At 36.9% G+C, this 26,335-nt stretch overlaps 1 protein-coding gene across 1 annotated transcript in view; it reads left to right on the top strand.

Moving 5' to 3' along the window:
• AOPEP (aminopeptidase O (putative)) overlaps positions 1 to 26,335 on the top strand; it is a 167,776-nt gene that overhangs the window by 31,558 nt on the left and 109,883 nt on the right. The window contains exon 5 of the mRNA XM_062513137.1: positions 25,591 to 25,780. Within this exon, the coding sequence (XP_062369121.1) occupies positions 25,591 to 25,780 (190 nt within the window). The remainder of the gene's footprint in view (positions 1 to 25,590; positions 25,781 to 26,335) is intronic.

Here is a 26,335-nt window from a genome sequence, read left to right as displayed (position 1 = left end):
TTTGTAGATATGTTACTTAAACTGGGGCTGTTCAGTCATGAGCTTTTGTTTATAGACTATGTATTTCCAGGACTGATTTTCTCAAACCTATAAAGACTGTTAGAAGATAAAGATGACGAGTCCTGTAGCAGTCTATTTGTACTTTGATTTATGCTAATTTAATAATTAGTAACTGATTTATTAATGTTACTTTAAAGCTTAATGAAGTGAGATTTTATTTTCTGCAGTTGGCAAAAACTTTCTTTCTTCAGTTGTCAAACTATGAAGTCATGTTTACCAGTACAAGTCTCTGCACTCTATCTCAGTTGGTATTGCAGCAATAGTCAGTTGAAATTTATGTGAATTTTAACAGTCTTCCTTATGAATTACATATTTTCATTATGATAGCATTGCTTTTTTAGTGCTGAATTAATATTCAAGTGGGAAGTGCTCCAAAACTAATCAAAGCTATTAGGACACATTGATGAAAACCTTTCACCTTGTGTAACAGAGTGTAAACCTGCCCCCAGTGACTTCATAGGTAACTCAGTAGTGTAACAAGAGCCCTTTTAGAAAGTTACTTTAATAGTCAATGGTTGGGTTTGCCAACCAATGTTCAGTTGCACTACAGAAGTTAATTAAACTAAATCAAAAAGGTGTGTTAAGGTAACTCTGCATTGTGCTTTTGTTTTCATGCACAAGCTACCATGTGTTATGTATGCAGTAAATTAGTAACAGGTACAAGCTATTGTATACATTGCATATTTGGTGTGAAACTGTACTGAGCAAGATTGGGTAGTACATTCTAGACACTCTGAAATTATTCTTGTAATGAATAGTAGTTGTGTTTTCAGTTAAAATCTAAGAAGATAGGTGGCAACTTTTTGTAGAAATGTGCAAAGAACTTTTCCAGTCATTAATAGCACTGTTGCAGTTTACTTAATGTAAAAGACAAAGTCCCCTTTTCTGAGGTATTTTTCAGTTGTTTGTTATTAGAGGCAGAGCATGGGCGTTATTTTTAAATAAAATTCAACAGACAAATACTTTATCCTTAGCAATGTTTGACATCTCCCAGGAAAAGAACTTTTAATTAATATCTGCATAAGAAGTCTGAAATGCACTAGATTTGTTACATTTGCATTCTAAATTGATTATTGATGTAGTATTTCAGGAGCGTAGAGCAGGAATTAATTGTTTTTTCTCTATCTCAAAGCAAATCGGTTTTTACTTCTTTCTCTTCAGTCATATATGATCTTAAATATGATCCATTTGTGAAGGTAAGGAATAGAGTTTATTATTATTTTATGCCAGTGGTATTTGTTTATGAGCTTGTATTTGTGGGCTGTTGTAATAATTTGACTTCAAATGGACATATTTGAACTGCTATATAAAATTATATTCTAAACAGTGTACACTTAACAAGAATGCTGAATGTGTCAAAACAAAAATACCTTTCTAGTAATTACCACCTTGAAGGAAGTAAATAACACAGCTCTCAGTTTTTTACTTGTTGTAGGTGAAGATACCAAACATTCATCATTGTATTTTTCCTCTACTTGCAAATAATGTCACACATAAATCACATTATTTTGATAGCAGACCATTAACAATCATGCAAACCAAAAGATTAGAAGGATTTGACTTCTCTTTTTTTTTTCCTCTGTGATTTACTGTTACTTAGAATAAATTTTAACATAAATTAATTTTTGGGTAAATAGACATGACACCCACTGAAGATGACATAATCTTATAATAGCTATATTTTTGTGAAGAGGACTCCTGCCTTCTCTAAATGTACTGCCTTTCCTCTGTCTATTCACATTTAGTCATCATTACTCCCACAGGTTTTCTCAGAATTGCCAAAACTTCTCAGTCTCATGGAAAAGTCAACATTCTCCATAGTTTGCATTCTTCACATTTTGAGTAATATGTATTTGTATATAGTTTTTGGAAGTGTTGCTACCTGAATGCCTGGCTGAGGCGTGACCACTGTGCTATTTTGTGCCACTTGGAACTATGTATGTTCTCCGTTTTTCTGAAGTGCTCAGCCCTCCTTACATCACTGCACATGCTGTATAGCCAGAAGAAATTTCATAAATATAACTGGCCTAATAAACTTTAATTTGATACAATATATCCTGCTCTTTTGACACACATGCATAAATCTTGTTAATGCTAATGGACATTGCATGCTTACAAAAAGGGGGAAGGATAACCATGTGTCTGATTATATAGTCTTTGTGATATTTGTAATGGTTTCTGTGTTGCATTCAGGCACAAGTTTTTCTTCATTGGGTTTATATTGATGTCAGTAGAAGGTATGCTTTCATAACTGGAGAGTGTAGTTGTTTGTTTTTAACTCCATAACATATGGATCAGTACTCAGAACCCAAGATTATTTGAACCAGAGAAATACGTAAATAGAGAGACATGGCTGAAATGACTATTAATATGCACGTAGATTTAGATATCTTAATCAAATATAATATGTCTGAAGATTTGAGGCATACTTAAGATGTTGATCTTGGCACTTGGGAAAAATAAGAGAGATGTAAGCATTCCCAGTCACATTATAAATATATCTTTTCTTTGGATAAAAAGAAACAAACTGAAATCAAACCTTGAATTAAACTGCTATTAGTCAATGGATAGATGTTCTAGAAAGCTTGCCCTCTACCTTATATTTTTTGCATAGCCAGATGTAGTTAAGCACAAATCATCCAGATCTGAATGTAATACTGTTGTGCTGCAATCTTGCAGTGAAGTTAATGATACAATATCAGATTTTTAAAGGGGTTATTATATTAAAGTTTTCTTAGTCTGCCAGCTTGTTCCTTTTGATTAGATTTTGCTTTTAGTATTTCATATTGATGCAAGAATAAATCTCTAATGTTTAAAAATGGTTATCACACTGATCTTTTCTTTTTCTCTTCTTGACTTGACTGAAAGTGTGAGATATATTATAAATCATAACTAGGCACTTTCTCACATCACTTTAGCATTCTGTTTTCTACATGTGTATGGTACTTTGCCCTGTGATTTTTTTGAATAATCCGTTTTATGTCTCTTCATCTTGATTGAAAATGAATCCATAATTTTCAATATACAGTGTTTCTACTTCTGTGTATCTTTTTACATGTACTATCCATACCAGTAATATTTCATGTACAGTGAAAAAGATTACATTATATGTGTCCAGTGTGTGTTTTAAACAGTTAAAATGTTTGGTCACTTTCTTCCTCCAAAGGTGTGGGTGTTTCTGGTACCTGGGCTTTTGGAATAAGTTAAAACTCCAAAAGAATAAGATTTTTCATTGTTGTTTATGTTTATATGATTTTATGATGTTTTTCTACGTTGGAGTAGTGTGGTCCAAATTATCTGCTTGTGTTAATAGGTATGAGATTGCATTATGGATAACCTATGCATTGTATTGTATTATTGATTACCTGAGTAAATTAGGCGGCTAAATTAAAATCTGATTTGTTTACTATTAATGCACTCATTTCCAAAAGATTTGAAGAAGGTGTGGATGAGAGAATTTAGTTGTCTTCTTTCTTTGATACCAAGTTACCAAGATTCTTCATCTTGTGTGCAAGTTCCTGTCATGAGACTAAAGTAGCGAATTTTGTTGTTTCAACTGCTTCCTCGAGATCCCAGCTTTTCACCTGTCTTGGCTGAGTTCACTTGACTAGTCTGGCAATATGGGCATTATTTAACGTATTTGCACTGTGTGGCTAGTTTGTGGTGCTGTCATCTGGAAATAACCCTAGGATCTCCTAGACACTGTGGGTCTCAATACTCGTGCCAGAAGGGCAGTTAGGTGTCCGTGGACTCCTGAAGGAGAGACTGGAAAGAAAGATCCAGGATTTTGTTTATGGTAGTGCCTGCCCTCTTAGGGTTCAGGTCAGAAACCATACAGGTTTGAAATAGATTACATAGTGTCTCCTCTAGGTGACTGTCAGTGCACGTATTCTACTTTGGAGTGTAATTGCACGTGTGCAACTGAGCTGATACAGAATTTTCTAGGCAAAAGAATTTGTATCTTCTGCCCATCTAGGGTTTTTTTGTGCTTTGCACTGAGTGCAGGGAGAGCAATGCACATCTTCTATTCTTTAGTGTCTCTCAGTTCTGGCTCTTGCTTAGTAAAGCTTCCTGTGGCTTCTAGTCTGTAGTTTTATCTCTTCCAAGATTATGAAAGTAAATTTTGAAAAACCCAAATAAATAAGTTTGTAAACAATCTCAAGTTATAAATATCTAGACCTTGTGTGGTATTTTAAAATCTGAGTTTGCAAAACCTGTGAATATGGATAGCATACAAATGTATTTGTGTAACATTAAATCTGAGTGATTGTGCTCCTGCAGTACATTTGCTTATGATTCTCTTTCACTCTTTCCACAGGAATTAAACAAACAGAAAATTGAATCATATGCAGCATTTTAAAACTAAACTGCCTTTCCCCAAGTGTGTAATTCAAAGGAAGAAAAGGCCAGTGTTCAGATGGAAAGAACTGTGCTGATACAGTCTGTTGTTACAGTTCTGTAATTCCACTAGAGAGAGACAAGGAGTCTCAAGATAATTTATTTTTCTAGATCATGGATTACCTGTTGCTGTTTACGACTTAGCGAAATTAACTAAGAGATATGGATGTGACACCGACAGGCTCATTAGAACTTTTCAGTGGATTGAGGAGTGCCACATACTGTCTTACAAATAGGCTGGTTTTTTTTTCTGGTTAAATTGTTGGTGTTCTCAACTTTATTAAAAATGTCTGCTCTCTTAATTTCTTTTTTTGAGTAAGTCAGAAAGGCACAGTGAAACTCTGGCAAACACCAACACCTGATTATTTCTTGCTATAGAGTGTTCAAATTGAATGTGACCTGGATCATTCACCAAAAAAGGAGCTTGCATATAAGGATGAGTTGTGTGGGGTTTTTTCACATTTACACATTGTAGAAAACAGTGTGCTGCTCCAGGAGCCTTAGATGAAACTGTGCAGTAGTTTCTGTCACATGTTCCTTTATGAGATACCAGAGAATGAGATGGTTTTTTTTATTTGTGGGGTGTAATATGTTTTGCCAAGGTCTGGCAATTTCTTTGCGTAATGTTTGTCTGAGTGCAGTGAGGAGGTGTTTGAGGTGGTCTGTGCTTCCATGTCCTCAGAATGCTGAAGGTATCTGATTTGACTGTTAAGAAAGAATGCTTGCTTCTCTAGGAAGTTTCATCTTCTACTGATTTAATAGATTCTGCTAATGCTGTGAGATCATAGTTGAAGACAGCTTTTTTTTCCTTTTTTTTTGTAAGAGGCACATTTTTACTAATTTGTCTGAGAATTACTGGTCAGTGAGTGAATCTTCTCAGTTTAGAGCCTTTGAGGTGTGGGTATTGTAGGCCTTTTATCTGTCACAGCAAGTCGATTGCTGGACTTTTTAATTTACTTAAATTGTAAAATTGTCCAAGGCTTTATGTGTTTAAATGCTGTATAGATGTGAATATCAGAATAAAATTCTAGTCTGAGATACATGGATGTCTCTGTCCCACTGAAATAGCAAGAGTCATATGCACTCATATGAAGAACTGATCTGGGCTTTAAGTGTTTTCTGAAATAAAGTATGAACATAATTTGCTTCTATTTCTCTGCATGAGGATCCCTAAAAGGGCTGAGAACAATGAAGAACTCACAGATAAGTACTGTGATTATTTCAAGTTCATCTTCTACATTGCATTTCTTGCTTTACTTTTTCACTTTTTCAGCTTTGCTGTTGTCTTTTTTTTTTTTTTTTGTATGCAGGATATGCTTTTGACTGGCAAGAGATCCTTCGCTGATGAACTGCTTTGAGTCTGATTAGAATCTTACCCAGGGACAGTAACATAACCATCAAACCTCTTATGCAGCCAGCCCTTATACCTCTAGGGAAGAACAGTTTGTTAATAGCTTTGATTATGCTTTCTGCATTTATAGCATACTTGTACTGCTGTTTCTGCTTTGATACTAGGATCATTTCAGATTTCATTCTAAATTATCAAATAGAGCTGCAATGCTGCAGTGGCCAGGAAAACAAGAGACTAGACAGTAACAGGTTTATGATTGAAATTCTTCCAGTTTTTCAATTATTACGCTAATATCTGCGTTCAGGAGTTACCAGCAGCTGTCTGCAATAACTGAAGGACTATTTACTTACATATTTATTGGTTTTATTTTAATTGAAAGAAAATTCTTCTAAACAAATAAAAAAGCTGATAAAGTTTGAGAATTGGTAAGCCAAATGATTCTTGTCATTCAGCAGAGGACTGCATTATTCAGGTGATAGCTTAGTTCAGCCTTTCTACATAACACTGCTTCATCTTAACCTAAGAAAATAGATGTGTTTCTTCACAAAGTTTCAGCTTAAAAACAGTACAGTACAGAATTCCTTGAAGAAAAGTCTGTTCAGAATAATCAGCATTATAGATTGGGGATTTCCTTTACTGGGCTGTGTTAGCCTAAACACAGATTTCTCATACATAAAGGACTTAGTGATGTGGGCATCATAAAGTGATATATGTGGGGGAGCAATACTATGCTGCCTCTTCCTTATCCAGCTCTGTGTCCACTCCTGTGTATATATACTGAATAGGATATTTAGCTTTGGTCTAGAATACTACCTGATCTTCCTGACAGAATTCCGACTGGTGATTGAGAGTTACTCAGAGTCATTGTCCTCTTTGAGGAGTGTGGGTTAAGGCTTCCTAACAAAAACTGAGATCAGAGTGCAGGAAGGCTCTTCTAAGAGCTTTGTGCTTGCAGTTGTATACACAAACAGACACCTCCAGAGTTTGCTAATGTCTTGGATTAGTTCCTGCTTGTTAATGTAGCAGAATTAAACTGCAAAGACAATAAAGAGCTTGAAGGAAACAGCTGTTAGTTGAGGATTTTATTGAGGGTGAAGAGCTTTTTTGTGGTCGTGTGTGCTACTTCTGCCTTGTATCTGGTGCTTGTAACATAGCTGAAGGAGGAAACACAGGGGATCTGAAGGGTGCTCCGAGACCTGTCTCTTTTGGAAGAGGGGATAATAATTTATTAATAAATTCAGATACGTAGATGTTTTAGCCCTTTTGTTATGAAGCTGGGATTTAACAAGATAAAGGCTTTAACCCTGCCGGCAGATGCTAAGTAAGCTTTGTAACAGATTCATTTTGAGTATAAATGTGAAATATGGATGGAAGGCCCTGTGCTGTTCAACACACTGGCAACTGTTTTTGTTGTCGTCATCATATAGAGCAGTTTTGCCTTTAATGAATGGCAGAGAAGTGTTAGTACTGCACCAAAACACCTCAGTATTCCCCTCACTATGAGGCTCACAGAAGTTGTATAATATTTACTTGTTAGACTTAGGACATCCACGCTGATACCAAAGTTCTTGCAAAATGTCTGCAAGCTGGTTCATTTCTGTCAATTTGATGGTTTCAGATGACCTTGTTTCATCTTGCTGTCTTTAGCTTTTTTATCATAAACCACAGGAAAAGATTTTTCACTATTATGCGACTACTTTGAGCATAGTCCTATATTTGTGATCACAGTGGAAATTATAGCAATGGCCTGCTCTTTTATATGTAATTCTTTGGCAGTCTTTCTGTTTTAATCTTATTCTTTATTTATTATCTGCCTAAAAACCACTCTCTTGATCACATAATTTTCAGGCATTTGACATTTGAATGCAATGAATACGTAGAATTCTTAATGGTGGGTGATTTTAATCTTTACAGTGGCAATAAATCTGGCAAACCCCTTAAGCAATGGCATGGATTTCTTGATGTTTTGTTCTCTTTCTCCTTTTTGAAAAGGTTGCTTGATTTAAAAATGTAGGGGTGGTAACTATTGTTTTTATTACTAATGCTCAAATATCAGAGCAGGTGTTCCAACAAACTTTACTTCCAGCTAATCATTATAATCTGCTTATTCTAAGCTTAACTGGTGTGAGTTAGCTGTCTTTGGCAGTAGATTATTTCTCTTTCCTGAGGTGTAGGAAGCTGTTCTAATTTCTTCCTTGACAGGCTAGTACAAGCAGAGAAGACTGAAAAGAACTTGTTACATACAGTATTTTGTCATGACACGAATATCCACATGCTTGTTTTGGAAATGTTCAATGGAATACATAAGAACATTCATTAAATCACAATGAAAAATGTGTTGAAAGGAGAGGGGACAGTATAGGACCCGTTGTGGGGAATCTGGGCTGTAGTGATTTTAATGTTCTAGTTTATCCTTGTACTGAGACTGTTGCAGCAAATGCACTGATAAGGACAATAAAATAAGAGATGGTTGTTATAATTCACTTATACTAAAAATCTGAAAAAAATTTCTTTGCTATCTTTTGCACTTTCTCTACCACTGACAAAGTTTTAAAGTTTTTATATTTTATGCAGAACAGATTTTTCTGATGTGTTGGTGATATTCAAATTGTTCTGCATCCTCTTATAGGGAAGAATATTGTTTGAAAGGTACAAGCAGATTTCCTTACCTACATGGGTAAAGGAACAGTTCAGTTAGAACTCCTAAAATACACTAAACTGCATCAGTTGCACTTTGTAAACAATTTCATCTGAAGTCTCCTTCCATCTGTTCCAGCTGAATAATTGGAACATTGTTTAATTTTTAGAAAAAAATGCTTATGAAAAGCGTCCATGCTTTCCCAAGTGGATCTATATTACCATTAAATGCTAAACATTTAATACAGTTAAAACAAGATTTTTCTGACTTATTTTATATTTCAGTGATTTAATTTCTGACATAGGTTTCTTCTGATTGTGCTGACTAAACAAAAGTTGGGTTGTTTGGCTTTTTTTTTTTTTGAGAAAAGATGAATGGTGGAACTACAGAAGTTTTCAGAGTGTTGTAATTCGTTACATAAAAGTTAGCACCTGTTGCTTGTGGTTCCTTATATTGACTGGAAGTTTGAAATGGTTGGCCTGGATGAGTCCCAGAAGGGGAATTGTGAGGGTTTGGAATGGAGAGGAAAGTTCTTGGATTTCCCAGGTGTTTGTGGTGGAGACTAGTCATGCCATGCAAAGGATAAGGCCAGTGTGCTCAACTCAGTTGTAGAGTACAGCTCAGAGGCTGGTGGAGTTGGCTTCCCCTTGGCTGTGTCATCAGCTGATTAGCAGGAAAGATATGATTCTGACTCCTTTTCAGCCAGTAAATAGGATAAATAGGTTGTTAGCAATAATTAGAATAAGTATTGTAATTAGGAGGAATATAAGAGAGGTGAAGAATTTTGTGATGTAGGGGTCTGAAGCCATGTATCATGTTGCAAATTGCAGAATAGATCATGATACGAATAAGCTGAGGGGAAGGAATGTGAGGGAGTAGAAGTCTGTTTTCAAGCTGATAGGGATTTTGAAGTTTGTGATGAATTTTCCTTCTCAGAAGGTGGTTAAGCTTCATGTCCCTGAGTAGATGTAGATTGTTATAGGAATTAGGCTAATCAGGAAGGAGGTTTTAACTTTGTAATGATAGTTGGAGTATTTTTGAGGCTGTTTGGCAGCAGTGGGAAGATGATCAGAATGGAGAGGGTTGCTAAGGCTAGTACTATGAATACGTTTAGGACTAGTTCTAGGTCCATTACTTTTGCTTGGATTTGCACCAAGATGAGTGGCTCCTAAGACCATTGGATTACTGTTATCCTTTGAAAGTAAGGGGGCTGAAGTTTTAGACTCAGATGCAAGAGTCAGCAGTTCTTGCTGGTTAAACCTCCCCTTGGCAAGTAAGAAGGGTTTAACTACTATCTTTAGAATCACAGTCTAATGTTTGGATTGAAACAATATTTTTTTCTTTTTCTCTAAGAGCTGATATGTGATACATTACAGTCAGAGTGTTGTCATATGTATTTTCTCTGCACACACGCTTGTTAGTCTTCTTGACAATAACTTCATAGAACTACCAAAAGAGAGGTGAATATCATTTGGTCACTCAACAATTTTTTAGCAACCTAAATTAGACCTTAGCATGTTGAAATGCAGGAAGAGATTTATTGTAGTGATAGAAATGGCTTTGCTACCATCCTCTACATCTTATCTTGCAATATTTAATAGGCTTCTGTCTTTGCGTATAAAATTTTTTGCACTTCTCAGGTCTAGCTGAAGCACCACTGTATTTTACTAACAGTACAGTGCTGCAGACAAAAATGCAGCATATTGGAGATAAAATTGTTAGTTTGTAAAGAATGCAGAGTTATTTGTAAGTGGCTCTAGAATATGACTTTGAACTGTTTGGGGAAAATTTCTCTTTTCCCCACCAGCTTCAGTAGCATAAAGAAGTAAAATAATCTCCAGGGCCAGTGCTGCTTTTCTCATCTTGTGTGATGTATTTCTAATGCTAAACATTGCATGTTGATAGTACCTAGTATGTATGTAAAGGCAGTATGTACAAGTTATGTCTTTGAACAAACAGATAACAGATAAATTCCTCTTTCTGAATCTCATTATTAAGTTTGAGTTATCATCTTTTCTTTGCACCAATTTGATAGACTAAATATATGCTGAAGCAGTGCAAAGAAAACTTGTTTTATTCACTCACTCCTCTAGAACAATTGGAATATTATAATAATTCAGTGGCACAAAGATGCCTGTTTAAAAAAAATCTGCCTTTATTGCAAAGGAAGAGTTGAGGATAAAATGAAGTTGTGCCATTGGTCTACAGTCTCTGTGAAGTCTTAGCTTCACATAATTTTCTGAAAAAAGATCTATTGGCAGAGAAAGTAGAATTCAGCAAATTCTATTTATGTACTAAACTTGTTTTTTCTTAAAAGCCACAGTGGACACATCCTTGTACAGCTGGTATATATACCAATAGTCTCTGCTTAACAGCTGTTTACTTTTTTCTTAAAATATCTGAGAAACAGACTTCTGATTTTCACCAGTTCCTGGTGTTACTCTGTTGTTTGGTAGTGCCAGACTAGATAAGTTTTTTTTCTCTTAAAGCTTAACTTTATCCATGGCCAGTTGTTCTGAGCTAATACAGAAGTATACACATATATGCATGCAAGTTAAGTTCCCAGAAAAGAAATTGTACCTCCGTCACAGAGATATTTCCTCTCTTTGTGAGAAAAAAACAGCTACATCCTGTTTGAACATGTCTGTATAACTAATATTTGTGGTGGATTCTCAATTAATTATGTTTAAGCCTCCTGGAGTTATAGCTATAGAGTTATGGCTGTCAGCAGGAGCGAGGTGACCGAAGAAATTTTATCTCCAGAACTTGTAACTGAGCCCTGAGAAATGCACTGAGAGATATTGTCCCTTGGAGAGTCAGGTCATGGAGAGAATAGCAGGTTCTAGTTTCTACCTGTGACTAACAGGTGGTGAGGACAGTGTAGTAGACCTAGCAGTTTGAGTCCAGGATATAACCTCTGTACAGAATGTATGTTTTAGGTGTTTTCTAATCTAAAACCAGCAAGCTATATTACAGTTTAAGTTGCTGTCAAGCAAGTGTGTACAGTTTGCCACATACACACTCATATTTGAAGCCAGTCTCAAGGAGTATTGTTCCACTTTAAAACTAAAACTGTAAAGCAATTATGCTATCTGTGGTGATGAGCTAGATTTACAGCAGAGTGACTGGATTTGGCTGTAAAACTGCTAGCAATTTGGAAGCTCCCATTGGTACTCCCTGAAAAATTACACTGTTTACACAACTTTCTAGTTATCAGGTTGATAAGTCTGAATTGATGTGAATGCCAAATACCAATTGAGGTTTAAAAAAAATTGATCAGTGCTGACAAGACAGTGTAAGTGGAAACAAGTTTTAACAATTTGGCAAGATGTAGGCTTGAGTAAGTCTTCAGGGAAGTATCCAGGAACTACTGGATGTGCAGCTGGAATTAACTGAATTTATCTGTCAACGTAATTACCTTTTGTCTTGGTAGAAATTTTGGAATATGTTCATATCCTGTGAGTGGTCAATATTCACATGCAAATATGAATGCGTGGTCTCACAAAAAGAAAGAGGTTTCAGTGTACTTCTGTCAGGAGAATACACAGGAAGCGATCAAAATTATTTGGCTTATTTTAAAATTTAAAATCCATGGTGATTTACAAAAAAATCCAAAACAACTAAACAAGACCACCTCAAAATTATTATCTTTTGACACTTGGTAGTGTAGTTGCTGTAATTCTGCAAGGCAGGAAACCACCTCATTGTATTCATTTGGATTTGGAAAAATACTTACTTATTAATATTATCTGTGTTGTTATCGTTTTGCCAAATAATTTGGCAATATCAGCTTAACAACTTCAAAACTGAAATTCTGTCATCAAAGTTGACTGATGGGGTAAATTCACGAAGCAGAAGTTATCAGGCCACAGAAGAAATGTTGGATGCAATAGATGCTTCTAGAATATAAAGGCGTTGCCTTCTTTTTGGCATCTTTGAAAAGAACTCATAAATATAGTCTATGGCAGCATCCTGGACAACAGGAAAAGTATTTGTTTAGTCCTAAAACAGATCTGGAGATGTAAAGAAAGTGAAATTTAGTGAAAGTTAGCTCCTGTTGTTTGTGGTTCCTTATATTGACTGGAAGTTTGAAATGGTTGGCCTGGATGAGTCCCAGAAGGGGAAGTGTGAGGGTTTGGAATGGAGAAGAAAGTTGTTGGATTTCCCAGATGTTTGTGGTGGAGGCTAGTCATGCCATGCAACAGAATAGAATTAAATAATATGTGATACTTAGTATTAAAATCAATTAATGAAGTTCTTAGTTGTGCTAGTTATTTCCAATTAGACTGTCCCTTATTATGTGCTTCAGTAATAATAGCTGAATGTCTTTGTATGATGAATGAAGTAATTCACATGCATACTAGCTACTTCAAGCTAAACTATCCCTTTGCTATATGATTCTACATTAATAGCTGGGTGTCCTGTATAATGGATAAAGTAATTCTCAGGCACACTGAAGCTCTTCTATTACTGGATATGATGTAATTTAATCTTATTTCTCCATCAGCACAATAAATGGGACTCTGTGTGAAAGAGAATCTGTGTTTGTTTGTAAGATTTTACTTGGAAATTATCTTCCAAAAAGGAGGAAAATGAATGCATGGCAGAGTCCCACATTCCGAAAAGACGCTTTTTATGGTTTTGTCGAACTTAGCATTTATTGTAAGTATGGCAGATTGTTCTAGTTTTTAATAATCATAGTACAGTGCTGTTCTGTTTTAATATTGCATGATCCACATAAAGTTGTTACAAATTGAAGGGCTGATATAACATGAAGTGAAGCACCTCTTCTGAATGTTCCTTTTGTTCAGTATTTAACAAATTAGTATGTTGACATTTGTCATTGATGGATTTCATTATTTGGTGAAAGGGTTTTATGGGGTTGGCAGCATGAATGGTTTGTCCTGCAGACTTTCGAGAATTGATAAAGGCATCTTTGTTCTTTGTGCAAAAGGACAACAGATATCTTATTGACCAACGCACACAAAAAAGAAGGCTTGTATAGCTGCTGTGCAGAATAAACTAAGAAAATGAAGCCATTACATATTCTTCTACGTTTTTATCTCTCTCTATTTTTTTTTCTGCTAAAAGCATGTATCTCCTTAATTAAAGTAGCCAGAAGCATTGGCTGCTCATTCAGTAAAATGAAAACATGTAATTTTTATCAGTTTATGTAGTGTTTATAGATGACAAAAAATAAGAAAAGCATGTTATGGATGGTAGTACAGCTGATTAGATAATTTTTTACATTTCTAAATTGAATGCATATTTGTACAAACAGATGATAAAGGCACATTAGAAATAATGCATTTTATCAGTAATGCTGAAAATCAGGAAAGACTTGATCGTGTTGGATTTGCACCATTCTACACAAATTTTTAAAGTAAAATGAGACTTCAGCAAATGGACTACTAATTACCATTTCCTAAAATCAAGAATTGTGGGTGATACTGCATATGAGCAAAAATTACATTACATGTGATTTGGATAATTTTCTTAATCTTTTTGTTTGCTCCCACATTTATAGTTGATACAAGGTGCAAGAGTATAATAGATACCAACTGAAAATTTGAAAGAATTGTATCTGTGCCGCCTGTATGATCTGAGAAGTTCTATTTTTTTAAAAAAAAGTCTGAACGTTACCTCTTTCTTTGTTTTTTTTTCCAAGAAACATCAAGGATTTGATAGCTCTTTCTCCTCCAGTAATGCTTGGGGTTTCCTGACTGATTTGGGTACATATCTGAAGTTTTCTCATTCTGCAGATGAAGTGTTTGTCACAGGAATCCTTAAAAAACAAGAGTGTTTCTTAGGTTTGCTTTCATTTGTGATGTTACTTTTACTGTAACCCATAGAGATTTAATAAGAACCACTTCTGTATTCCAGCAGATTTAATTTCCTTTAAACAGTGATACCACAAGGCCTTGAACTGAGAAAAGAATCCTGGGAAATTCAAAAGACAAGCAGTCCATTTTACTCTTTTTTATTGATTTGGGTTTTCTGCTGTGGGTAAAATCTTACTTGTATAAATTAAGTTAAAAAAAAATACTCATTCTTTATTTTGTCCATGCCACCTTTTGAGAGCATTAATGTATAGGCCCTTGAGTGATTTTCACTGAATATTGTGAAGCATATATATATATATATATATTACTTTCTGTCTAATTGCTTGTCATAGCTGGTTATTTGCCCTTTGTCTCTGCTGTGTTAATATCTCACAGAAACTTCATGAAAAGGAAGTCCAGATCTTCCAGTAATAACAATGATGGAAAGTTACAAATAATGAAATCCATCCATGTTCAACTAATATCATCTATCACTGACAAAATGTCATCACTTAGACTGGAGCTGAGGAATGTTGTTAGTGACTGTTCATCATATTAATCATTTTTAGCAAGAATACAAAGAGTAGTTTGAAAAGTCAATGAAACAAATTTTGTATTAATTTCTAATACAAAATAAGTGAATCTTTTTTAAAGCTTCCCTTTGGCATATGAGAAAAAAAACAAAAACATGCACAGTACTATTTTATATTTAGAAAATGAGCTGTGAGTACCTTTATCTGTATCTCTTTCTGTTGCTCACTTTTTGCAGAAGAAATACAATCAATTAAAATATTTCATTGCCATCAATGTCTGTCCATTGCTATTTTCTGTTGATTTTTTAAATTTCAGCAAGTATGTAAGATTAATTTTATGGTTTAATTAATAAATTAGTGTTAAGTTAAAAAAAAAAAAACAATACAATTGCATGATTCAAATGGAGAATTTCCACACTATTATTTGTTATTAAGTATTTTCACATGGTTAATAGTATAACTGTTATGTTTTTTAACAGTTTCTTCATTTGACCAATTTATAATATTTGGAAGGACTCAGAAATTTTTTATAAAATCTGGAATGTAGCAAATTCATCGTGTTATCCAAATATTACAATTATATCTGCATATAAATATCTTGCTGAAATCAGTGGAACTATGACATTTCCTCTTTCCTCTCCTTAGACATGAGCAAAATTTGTTCCTCAGCCTCTGACCTTTTGTGAAGCTACCTATATAAGCAAGAGTAAAGATGTTTTATCATGATTGTGCTCTATCAGCTGTCTTGCATCAAACAAAAATTATAAGATGAAAAAATCCATATCCTAAGATACTTTGCAGAGCACTCTGAATTAAAAATAAGAATTAGAATAGGAATTAGAGATTTTCTTCAGCTTTATTTCTTGCTCAGTAATTGAAGTACTGTAGATTGACTTCCAATCTACCTGGTTTTTAAGAAAAACACAAGTAACCAAATTTAGTGTAGCCTGTAAGATTTGTTTGGAAATGTCTGCCATGACACAGTGCAGTTTTATACTGTGAATATTCAGTAAGCGATGTGGAAAATGGTATCACAAATTATTTTCAGTGTTAGCAGTGTCAATATTTTTTGAGCATCAGTTCAGTTGGAAGTGAAGTGTGAAGGTTAGAAAACTGAGCTGCATAAAATACAGAGTTGGCTTTGTTGCTTTTTTTTTAGTAGTGAAACAGGTGCTTATACTGATTGAAGTCACTTTATTTGCACTTAGGCATAAATCAGTTAACTAGATCAATTAAATATGGAAAAGTCGTGTGACATACAACATGAAAAGCTGTAGCCCCTCAGGTGTTTCTCTTATAAAGCTGGCTGTAAGATTTTTGACGGTGCTGCAGCCATTTGTTACTAGGAGGTGTTGTGTAATTGATTTTTATAAGAGTGTGTTACTTCTTGGTTGTTTTGGAAAAGAGATTTCAAACAAATCTGTAAAAAATCTTGATGGGAACTTGAGGTTTTGAAATTGTAATTCCTTCTCTGCCCCCACCTCATAATTTTCTCTGTTTGCTTCTCTTTACAAGAACTGGCAATTTGATGCTGTGTCACAAATCTTTGGATTATGAAAGTTTCTGAATGAATAGATGTTTTGGGGCTTAGATATGACATTAGTAAACAAAATATGGAAAGTTCAAAAGCATGTCCATGCTCTGCGATTCTCATATTGTCATACAGAATGTGGCAGATGAAAAGAAGTGAGCTGAAGGTGTTTTTAGGCATCCTGGGGACATCCCAAGTCAATTGCTGAATCTCTTCAGCTCTACAGTTCTTACTTGACTTGACTTCTGGTTATTCCTGTCATGTCTAGTTACTAATGGACTTATTACAAAACTGGGTTAACTTACTGCCAATAACTGAGGCTCAGATATCAGATTGAAGTTTGTATGTAAAATACACCATTCTTTATTTCCTTCTTGCTTTACTTTCCAAGTCAGGATATTTTAAGCAGATAGGACATATTACCATGATATCAATGAATTGTTTTGTGACTCTTGTGAAAACACAGTTAAAGGTTTTTGTCTTAGCACTGTCTAACAGTGTGTGCACTGTGTGTGTTATAGTGAGGATGAGACATATTTGTTTGAAGAAATTTGTTGTATTGTTACCAGATTGTTCATTTGCAAACAACAACAAGCTGGATGGGTGAGTTGCTCTGCAGAGGGGTCTGGACAGGCTGGGTCGTGGGCTGAGGTCAGTGGTGTGAGGTTCAACAAGGACAAGTGCTGGGTCCTGCCCTTGGGTTACAGCAACCACAGCTTTGGCTATAGCCTTGGGGCAGAGTGGCTGGGAAGTGCTTGTTGGAAAAGAACCTGGGATTGCTGGCTGACAGTGACTGAACATGATCCAGCAGTGTGCCCAGAAGGCCAACAAGGCCAATGGCATCCTGGCCTGTACCAGCAATTAGTGTGATTGTCCCTCTGTACTGTGCACTGCTGAGGCCACACCTCGAGTGTCCAGTTCTCAGTCCATCACTCTAAGAAAGACTGATGGAGGTGCTGCAGCATGTCCAGAAAAGAACAAAAAGATTGGTGAAGGAAGTCTAGCCCAGGTCCTGTGAGGAGGGGCTAAGGGAGCTGAGGTTGTTTAGCCTGGAGGAAAGGAGGCTCAAGGGAGAATTTTTGCTCTCTACAACTGCAGAGAGGGAGGAGGATGCAGCCAGATGGGGGTCGTTCTCTTCTCCCAAGTAATAAATGACAGGACAAGAGGAAATGTCCTCAACTTATCTCCCCAGGGGAGGTTTATATTAGAAAAAAAATTCTTCACATAAAGGGTTGCCGAGCATTGGAACAGGATGCCCAGGGAAGTGGTGGAGTCACCTTCTCTGGAGGTATTTAAAAGATGTGTGGATGTGGCACTTAGGGGCATGGTTTAATGTTGGACGTGGCAGTGCTGGGGTAATGCTTTGCCTTGATGATCTTAGAGGTCATTCCCAAAAGAAACGATTCTATGATTCTATTTCATGGTGTGTTCCCTATCTTGATAGCCAGGTCTGGGGAAATTCTTGTAACCCTTCTGTTCCAAGTGATAGTTTCAGTTTGTGGTGTTAACACTGTATATTTTACTTGGATTATGGACAGAGAAGCTGATCCATAGAAGAAAGCTGGAACTTGAAAACAGACCCTGTTCTAGAAAATGAATCAAACACAGTAAGGCACTTTTTTGGCAAGCCTGATGCAAAAATTAAAACCTCCAAAATGTTTGTTGTCTGCTAGGTGTGCATTTTATTGGGCAACTCAATAAATACCTTGTTTTAGGAGATACAGCTCTGCATTTTATATTTCATGTCCCCTGACACTGAGCATAAAGTTAAGAGAATTTAATTATGTGGAATGAGTTGGGTTGCTAGTCTTCCTTTAGGCTTATCAGACATTATGTGGTAGTGCATCAAATTCTTTAATTTTTGAAGCACTTCAAGCCTGTATCCTTTTGTTTCAGGTCAGTATGATTGGTCCTTTTGTGGTAGCAAAGTAAGGTCTCCTAGCATATAAAAATTCCATTTGCCAACTCTTGTCAATCTTTTCAATATGGCTTAATTTATTTTTATTCACCATAAAGTTACAAAGCTGTGTTGGTCTCTGAAGAGACTTTATAAAATCTTCTCTCTGAATAATGTGAAGACAAATCAAACAAATTGTGACCTGTAAGTCCAAAGACATAGAAAGGTGTCACAGTTGTATGTGATAAATAAATACTGTCTTTTTATGTTTTCTTTAAGGTTGTTGATTTGGTGTTAATATAGGATTGAAGATAATTGAGAAGGATGAAGAATTGTTGCAAACCTTGCTGTTTGTGTGGTGGTTTTGAGCTTAGGCTCATGTTAGCTTTTTCCTTTCACTATATAAATACTTCCATTTTATGGCAAGTACTGATTTTGCTGTTGAACAGCAGTAGAGTTTCTCCTGAGAAGGTTTCACCCTTGTTTATACAAATCCTCAGTAGTCTGGTTTATGGCTGCAAAATATGCAAGACAGGAGAGATTACCAACTCACAGAGCAACTGCTGCTTGGGTGTTCAGATCATTATTTAGCCACTTGATTGAAATTTACTATTTGGATCTTGAATTGCAGTACTGAGTTGATGGTTTCTATCCTCCTTCCAAAACACAGGTGTTAGTTTTCTTTCTATGTTGCCTGCCCTACTGTGTTGCTGCATGATTTACAGAGGAAAACGTTAGTCATCTGCTCTAGAATGACTTTCAGCTGTAACTTCTGTCACTTTTTGGTTTCTCCTTATGATGTAAGAAGGCAATACTTTGAAAATTAGCTTCCATTATTTCTGGAATAGTGCTCTGGTAAATATATATACTCTGGTAGAGTATTCTATCAGATCCTTATCTCTACAACTGCATCTGAACACATATTTGAGTTTCTGGTACACTGTAAACAGAGGAGGTGAAAAAGATTGTAGTTCTCTCAGTACTACACTGTAACATACACTAGACCAATGGAGATTACAGAGGTAAGAAAATGGATGTTGAGTGTTCCTGTGTCTGTATTCAGTAGCACAAGTACTACATTAAATTAAGCTAACATTCAGAGTCTGATGTAGATATTGCAGTCATCATGTTGTATCACTGGTAGAATGTATTTTTGTCATGGTTTGAAGCTGGCCAAATGCCAGGCACCCATAGAAGTTGCTCACTCACCCTCCCCTTCCATAGCTGGGCACAGGAGAGAAAGAAATTAATGAGGGGTTCATGAGCTGAGATAAGGGCCAGGAGAAATCATTTCAAGAGCAAAACAGGCTTAGCTTAAGGGTATGAAGTGAATTTATTACTAACAGAGTCAGAGGAGGATAATGAGAAGTAAAATAAGCCCTTGTAACACCATTTCCCCCATCCCCACCCTCCTTCCCACTGACAGTGTAGGGAGACAGGGCATGGGGGTTTTGGTCAGCTCATCACTGAGATTTTCTTCTGCTGCTCTGGGAGAGGAGTCCTTCCCCTGTGAGGCTGTGGGGTCCCTCCCATGGGACACAGTTCTCCATGAACTTCTCCAGCGTGGCTCCACTCTCATGAGCAGCAATTCTGCCAAAGCTGCTGCAACCTGAGTGCCTCCCACGGGCACACAGTCCTCCCAAACTGCTGAGACATGGCTCTTTCTTTCCACGGGGTGCAGTCCTCCAAGGACAGGCTGCTCCAGCCTGGAAGCAGGACCCTCTCTCTTCCAGGTCTCCACTGGATCACAGCCTCTTCCAGACATCACCTGCTCTGGTGTGGGCACCTCCTCCACGGGCTGTGGGTGGATCTCTGCATCCCCTGTGGATCCCCACGGGCTGTGGGTGGATCTCTGAATCCCCCGTGGATCCCCATGGGCTGTGGGTGGATCTCTGCATCCCCCGTGGATCCCCACGGGCTGTGGGTGGATCTCTGCATCCCCCGTGGATCCCCATGGGCTGTGGGTGGATCTCTGCATCCCCCGTGGATCCCCACGGGCTGTGGGTGGATCTCTGCATCCCCCATGGATTCCCATGGGCTGTGGGTGGATCTCTGCATCCCCCGTGGATCCCCACGGGCTGTGGGTGGATGTCTGCATCCCCCATGGATCCCCATGGGCTGTGGGTGGATCTCTGCATCCCCCATGGATCCCCACGGGCTGTGGGTGGATCTCTGCATCCCCCATGGATCCCCATGGGCTGTGGGTGGATCTCTGCATCCCCCATGGATCCCCACGGGCTGTGGGTGGATCTCTGCATCCCCCGTGGATCCCCACGGGCTGTGGGTGGATCTCTGCATCCCCTGTGGATCCCCATGGGCTGCAGGGGCAAAGCTGCCTCTACCATGGTCTCACTGTGGCTTCCAGAGGAATCTTGGCTCCAGCTCCTGGAGCAGCTCTTGCCCCTCCTTCTCCACTGATCTTGGTCTCTCCATGTTGTTTCCCTCACATGTTCTCACATCCTGCTCTTTGACTAGAAGAAAAAACTGCGTGCTCACTTTATTTTTATTTCCTTCTCAACCATGTCATCACAGAGACATTACCAACTTTTCTAATTGGCCCAGCTTTGGCCAGCAGCATGTCCATCTTTTGAGCCATCCCCTGATGGCTCAAAAGATGGACATGCTCCTGGCCAAAGCTGGGATTGGCTCTGGTGGACATGGTGGGAACTTTCAGCAGCTTCTCATAGGAGCCACCTCTCTGGCCGCCCTGCTACCAAAAACCAGGCTAAGCAAAACCAGCATAAGGTAAAGGCAACTGATGAGAGTTTGCATGAACTGTTTGTGAAGAACTGTCATTTAATTCTCTAACTTTCCCAAATTCCAGTAATGTTTAAATGTATATCTTAATTTTAATGTATTCCTATGAAAATACTTGGGACTTCCCCTGCTCCCTTCTACATATTTAAGAAGGAATTTTTTTTTTTTTTTAGAACTAGAATAGCTGTCTCACCCATTTATTATCTGATTACATCTTCTTCTCAGTAGAAAATTCAAAATACTATTTTAAAAAAATATATGTAAGTGGTATCTGCAATAGTGATATTTGGTGCTACTTTTGACTTCAGAAGCATTATTTCTCAGGTGACTATAGTCTTGACTCTGTTATTTCCACAAGTATGTAAGAAATTGTACGTGCAGATATGTGTGTTAACAGGGAAAGATTTCTACTTCAAAATGAATGGAACAAGTTTGTTAGAAATGAACTTAATTTCCCATCCTAAATACATATTTAGGTTCTTGCACATACATTTGGCTAGGGTTTGTGCTGTGTGTGTCATCTGATTATGTGTGAGCAGCCAAAGACACCACACTTGCAGAGTCTGTGCAAAGCAGCACTTGATCTAAGTCATAAGTCTAGAGAAAGTTTTGAAAAATTGCTGCTAGAGATTTGGCTTCACAAATGGGCAGATTACTGTTCAGAGCTTTAGGACTCATTGGAAACCTTTTATTTGTTAAAGAGACTATCTGTTAAGGATGTCTACATGGGTGTATTTGAATGATTGGAACATCAGGACTCTGGCCTTTTCCAGAAACAATTTCTTTCCCTTGGGGATTGAGTTTTTCCTTTATGTGCATTCATGCCATAGTTACAGTGTTGAGATTTCCCTTAACTGCAGTTTAACTAGGAGGGGGAACTTGTTCATTCTTCAAGTGATGTGAGTATCTAAGTTATGAGCATGGGATTCTGATCAGAATAATGCTATTTTGCTTTGGAAGGGTAACCAAGTGTGTACTTGTCAAAAAACAAGTCATTAACTTCGTTTTCTCTTGGAGCTTGGGAACTTGTCCAGCTTCCTGGTGAGGACTGGTAGGGCTGTTGGTTTTTTTTGTTAACTGGGAGAGGTTTCCCGTCTTTCTTACGTGTTCTGGCCTGCTTTAGAAACTTGGACCCTACTTGCTACAGGCATTTAAAAGCTGCACAGCTCTTGTCAGTCCTTGATGTGATTTCCGAGGTGAATCATCTTTGTCCATTTCTAATATAAGAATGGATTTATTTCCTTTTCAATTAGAATCAAAGAAATGGATATCAAGCCTTATAATTTGTTCCTAGTAAATCAAACAGATGGTAGGAAGGCCAAATTTCTCTTCTTGTTAAAAAACAAAAAAAGAAAAAAGAGAAAGATAAAGAAAAAAAATATATTGAGTATTGCAATTACCAGTCAAATTCTCTTATTTTTCACTTAGACACTTCCTTGAATTATTTGGTATTTTAGGAGCAGTGCTGTTAAGTAACAATGTGCAATTAATAACATTTGTAACATTTTCCCAACAACAGTAAGGACATCAACCTGTTTGAGTGAGTCCAGAGGAGAATTGCCAAGATTGTTAGAGGGATGGAGCAGCTCTCCTGTGAGGAAAGGCTCAGAGAGCTGGGTTTGTTTAATCTGGAAAAGAGAAGGCTTTTTTGACTTAACTGCAGCCTTCCAGTACTTGAAGGAAGCCTATAAGAATGATGGATAAAAACTTTTTCAAGAGCAGGTAATGACAAGATGAGCTGGAGTGGCTTCAAGCTCAAAGACAGAAGGTTTAGATTAGATGTTAGGAAGAAATCTTTTCTATTAGGGTGGTGAGGCTCTGGAACAGGTTTCCCCATCCCTGGAGGTGCTCAAGACCAGTCTGGATGGGGCTCTGAGCAACCTGGTCTAGTGGAAAGTGTTCCTGCCCACAGTAGCAGGGTTTGGAGCTACACCATCTTTAAGGTCCTTTCTGACACAAGCCATTCTACAATTCTATGAACATTGCACATCCTAGATGATATTGAAAAGGTAGATGTGGTTAGTATAAGTATTAGTGGAGAAGAGTTTCTGGAATTCAAATATTTATTGAAGATAGAGAATCTGTGTTATAAACAAATACGTAGGCGTAAATTTCTTCCAAACTAATAGGTGCTGGACATCTTCCAGATACATGTTTGGTCTTTGATAAAATTAGTCTTAAGGAAAATGGAAGCTTTTCAGTGGTTTGAATTGGATATAGTACTGTTTGTTAAGGGCAAGCAAAATAAAAGAAATCATTTAAGGTGTTCTCAGGAAAGGAAGTTGCTGTCTGTACTCAGACTCTAAAATTAAATTCAGGTCTGCAGCGCATAATCTTATTTTAGCCTTGTAGGAAGCTGTGCTCATATTCTTTCGCCAAAATTTAACTCATACACATTTTTCTTACTGAAGTGATTTGTAATCTATCTGTAAAAGAGAGTATTGTCTAAATGTGGAATTTCAGTTTTTTAAGTGATTGGAGAAAGCAGGAACTACAATCTTTATTGTATATTTGCCTATAATAGGTTTCAAATGCATACTGTTCTGTGAGCTATTTAAGAGACATGAAATTACTTTTGTTCTGCTTAACCAAGTGGCTGAAATGTTGCCATCAATAAGTCAGGAATGCTATTTACTTGGTCATTTCTGCACTTTTTCTTTGTAGCAATGTACACATGCCACAACCACTTAAAACTGACCAAAGTAATAACCTCAAAACTGTGGTTATTATTCTCATTGTGGGTTTTATAATAAAAGGTATGCCATGTTTTGCAGCTTCTGTGCTCACACTTTTCCCCCATCTCTCTCTCCCTCCATTCTCTTAATTGGAATTGCTTTTGGCAAAGATTTGGAGAGCTATTTTTACTTGCTTTTCTTTTGTTATTTGATTCCTCCATTTAGTACTTGAACTCCTTACATTGTTTCTTACAATGCTGTCTGATTGAAATGCATTAACTTTCTTGTCTGGGTAACTACTTTTTATTTTTTTATAAGGAGATGTTGAGTATGTTTTTCTATCTAAGCGTGTATCATATTTTATGGTCCCAGTTCCAGACATTCAACTAGTTGCAAGAAAAGTGTGGGTGTTTTAAGATTTCCAGCGGAAGGATAGGAAGGGTGGGGAAGCTCTTTGGAATGCTAACGAATAATATTTGACTCTTGGAAATGTCGTAAGGCCGTAGGACTCCCTTCCCATTCTTGGAAGACTAGACTTAAAAACCTCTGGTCTTGAAGGTATGCTTGTGTTTTATTTCCTTTGTAATGTTGAGAGAAAAGTGAGGAAAGAGTTTAAATACAAATCATGGATACTGTAGGTTAATGCAGGAACACTCTGTGGATGGTGGATTTGGTTTTTGTCCTTGCTATACCCATCCGTGACATGGTGCCCTGTTAACCCCTTGCATATTAGTCAGAGGGCTTAATTCTGCTACTTTTATCTCCTAGATGTACTTAGTTTCAAAAGTTGTATCAGTTTTGAGATGTTAAAGTGTTTAATGTCTATAAGCATAGCAGAAATTGCCTTACAGTAGCACATGAGTTGGGAAATGCAGCAACTTGCAAGGTATTTTCAATAGCAGAATGACAATTCATAGCAGTTTTCCCCCACAATTTATTCTTACAGTGCTTGAGTACAAAGCAGAGTAGAGACAGACTGCGCTGTTCCCCTGCTGTTGTGAAAAGCTTTTTACTGCTTTTTACTTCTGTTGTTGTGGTAAATATGTTCTCGTATATCTGTATTTGCAGAAATGATCAACTCTTATCATGACATAGTATCTTCTTAGCTTATTTGAAGTTTTGACAAACACATGTGCTTTACTGTGTATGATGCTTTTTACTTTTGGATGCTGATTTGTTTTCTTTATTAAATGTTTCTATGTTTCTCCTTTATTTATTTCCATCTTTGATCATTTAACTGATAAATACTTGTTGCCAAAATTAACACTGCTCATACTTTATTATCCTGGCTTATATAAAAATGTTTATATTGAAATAAATCAGTTTTGTAACATTAAAAATATAAAACTTTAGTTTAAGTTACTTCTTACAATTAACTGCTGTTTGATGGCCGAATACTATACAAACATATAGTGGAATTTTTGTTTGATTTTTCTGCCAATGAACAATAAAGTACAACTTAATTCCTACAAATTCCTGAGATACAAGCTATTAGTCATGACCTAGCATATATACACTAATAAGAAGCTGATAAAGCCTACCTGAAGAGATCCTACAAGAAAGATGGAGAGAGACTATTTTACAGAGCATATAGTGACAGGACAAGGGGGAACAGCCTCAAACTGAAAGACAGTAGGTTTAGATTGGATATAAGGAGGAAATTCTTCCCTGTGAGGGTGGTGAGGCACTGGAACTGGTTTCCCAGGGAAGCTGTGGATGCTCCATCCCTGGAAGCATTCAAGGCCAGTTTGGATGGGTCTCTGAGCAACTAGGTTTAATGAAAGGTGTCTCTGTCCACAGCAGGAGAGTTGAAGCGAGGGGATCTTCAAGGTCCCATCCACTCTGGGCCATTCTGTTATTATTATGTCCATTCAATACACATTATAACAGATCAGTAATGGATTCTGCCACTCATTTCTCTTGTGCAGCCCACACATCATCTTTCTGTCACAAAGTGTACTGCCAGGAGGAAGCCATCTCTGTGGAACACGTCTGTGCCACGAAATTGCTCATGCTTGGTTTGGACTTGCCATTGGTGCTCGTGATTGGACAGAAGAGTGGATAAGTGAAGGGTTTGCCACTTTTTTAGAAGATATATTTTGGTCTAGGGCACAACAGGTAAAGTGATGACATGTTGCTTCAAAATTAATGTGGAAATCAAAATTATATATGAATTAGATATAAATTAAACCCCCTGTGCTATGAATTAACATATTTTAGAAGGGTGTTGGAATTTGCATGCTTACTTGATTTAAAAAAAAAAAAAGTGATCCACAATGAATACAAATCTTTACAGAGGTAGAGATCAGTGCAAATGAGAATAGAATCATCTTTTTGTCAATGATTACCTTCCCACACATTTTCTACTCAGTTATTAAAATTTGATCATCATATGATTGCTGTGTGTTCTTTCCATTTCTGTTGTATACCTGAAACTGGAAAAATCAACAGTCCTACTGCATATTGTAATATTCCAGTCACCTAATTAAAATTGTTTGATTCTGTCCACTGAATGGCCAACAAGTGTACCTCAAATCAAAATGGAAGATGATTTAAAATATAATGCAAGGTAATGTTAGCTGCTTTTCCTTTCTCCAATTTCCCATCTGTTCTTAGAATAGAGAAACATAAATTATAATTATGTTCAAAATAATTATTTGTTAGCTGGCAACC

This window comes from Cinclus cinclus, chromosome Z (genome assembly GCF_963662255.1).
Source record: "Cinclus cinclus chromosome Z, bCinCin1.1, whole genome shotgun sequence".
In the NCBI taxonomy this organism is placed as follows: Eukaryota; Metazoa; Chordata; class Aves; order Passeriformes; family Cinclidae; genus Cinclus; species Cinclus cinclus.
The sequence above is the reverse complement of the archived record's forward strand: the minus strand, read 5'-3'. Positions and strand labels throughout refer to the sequence as shown.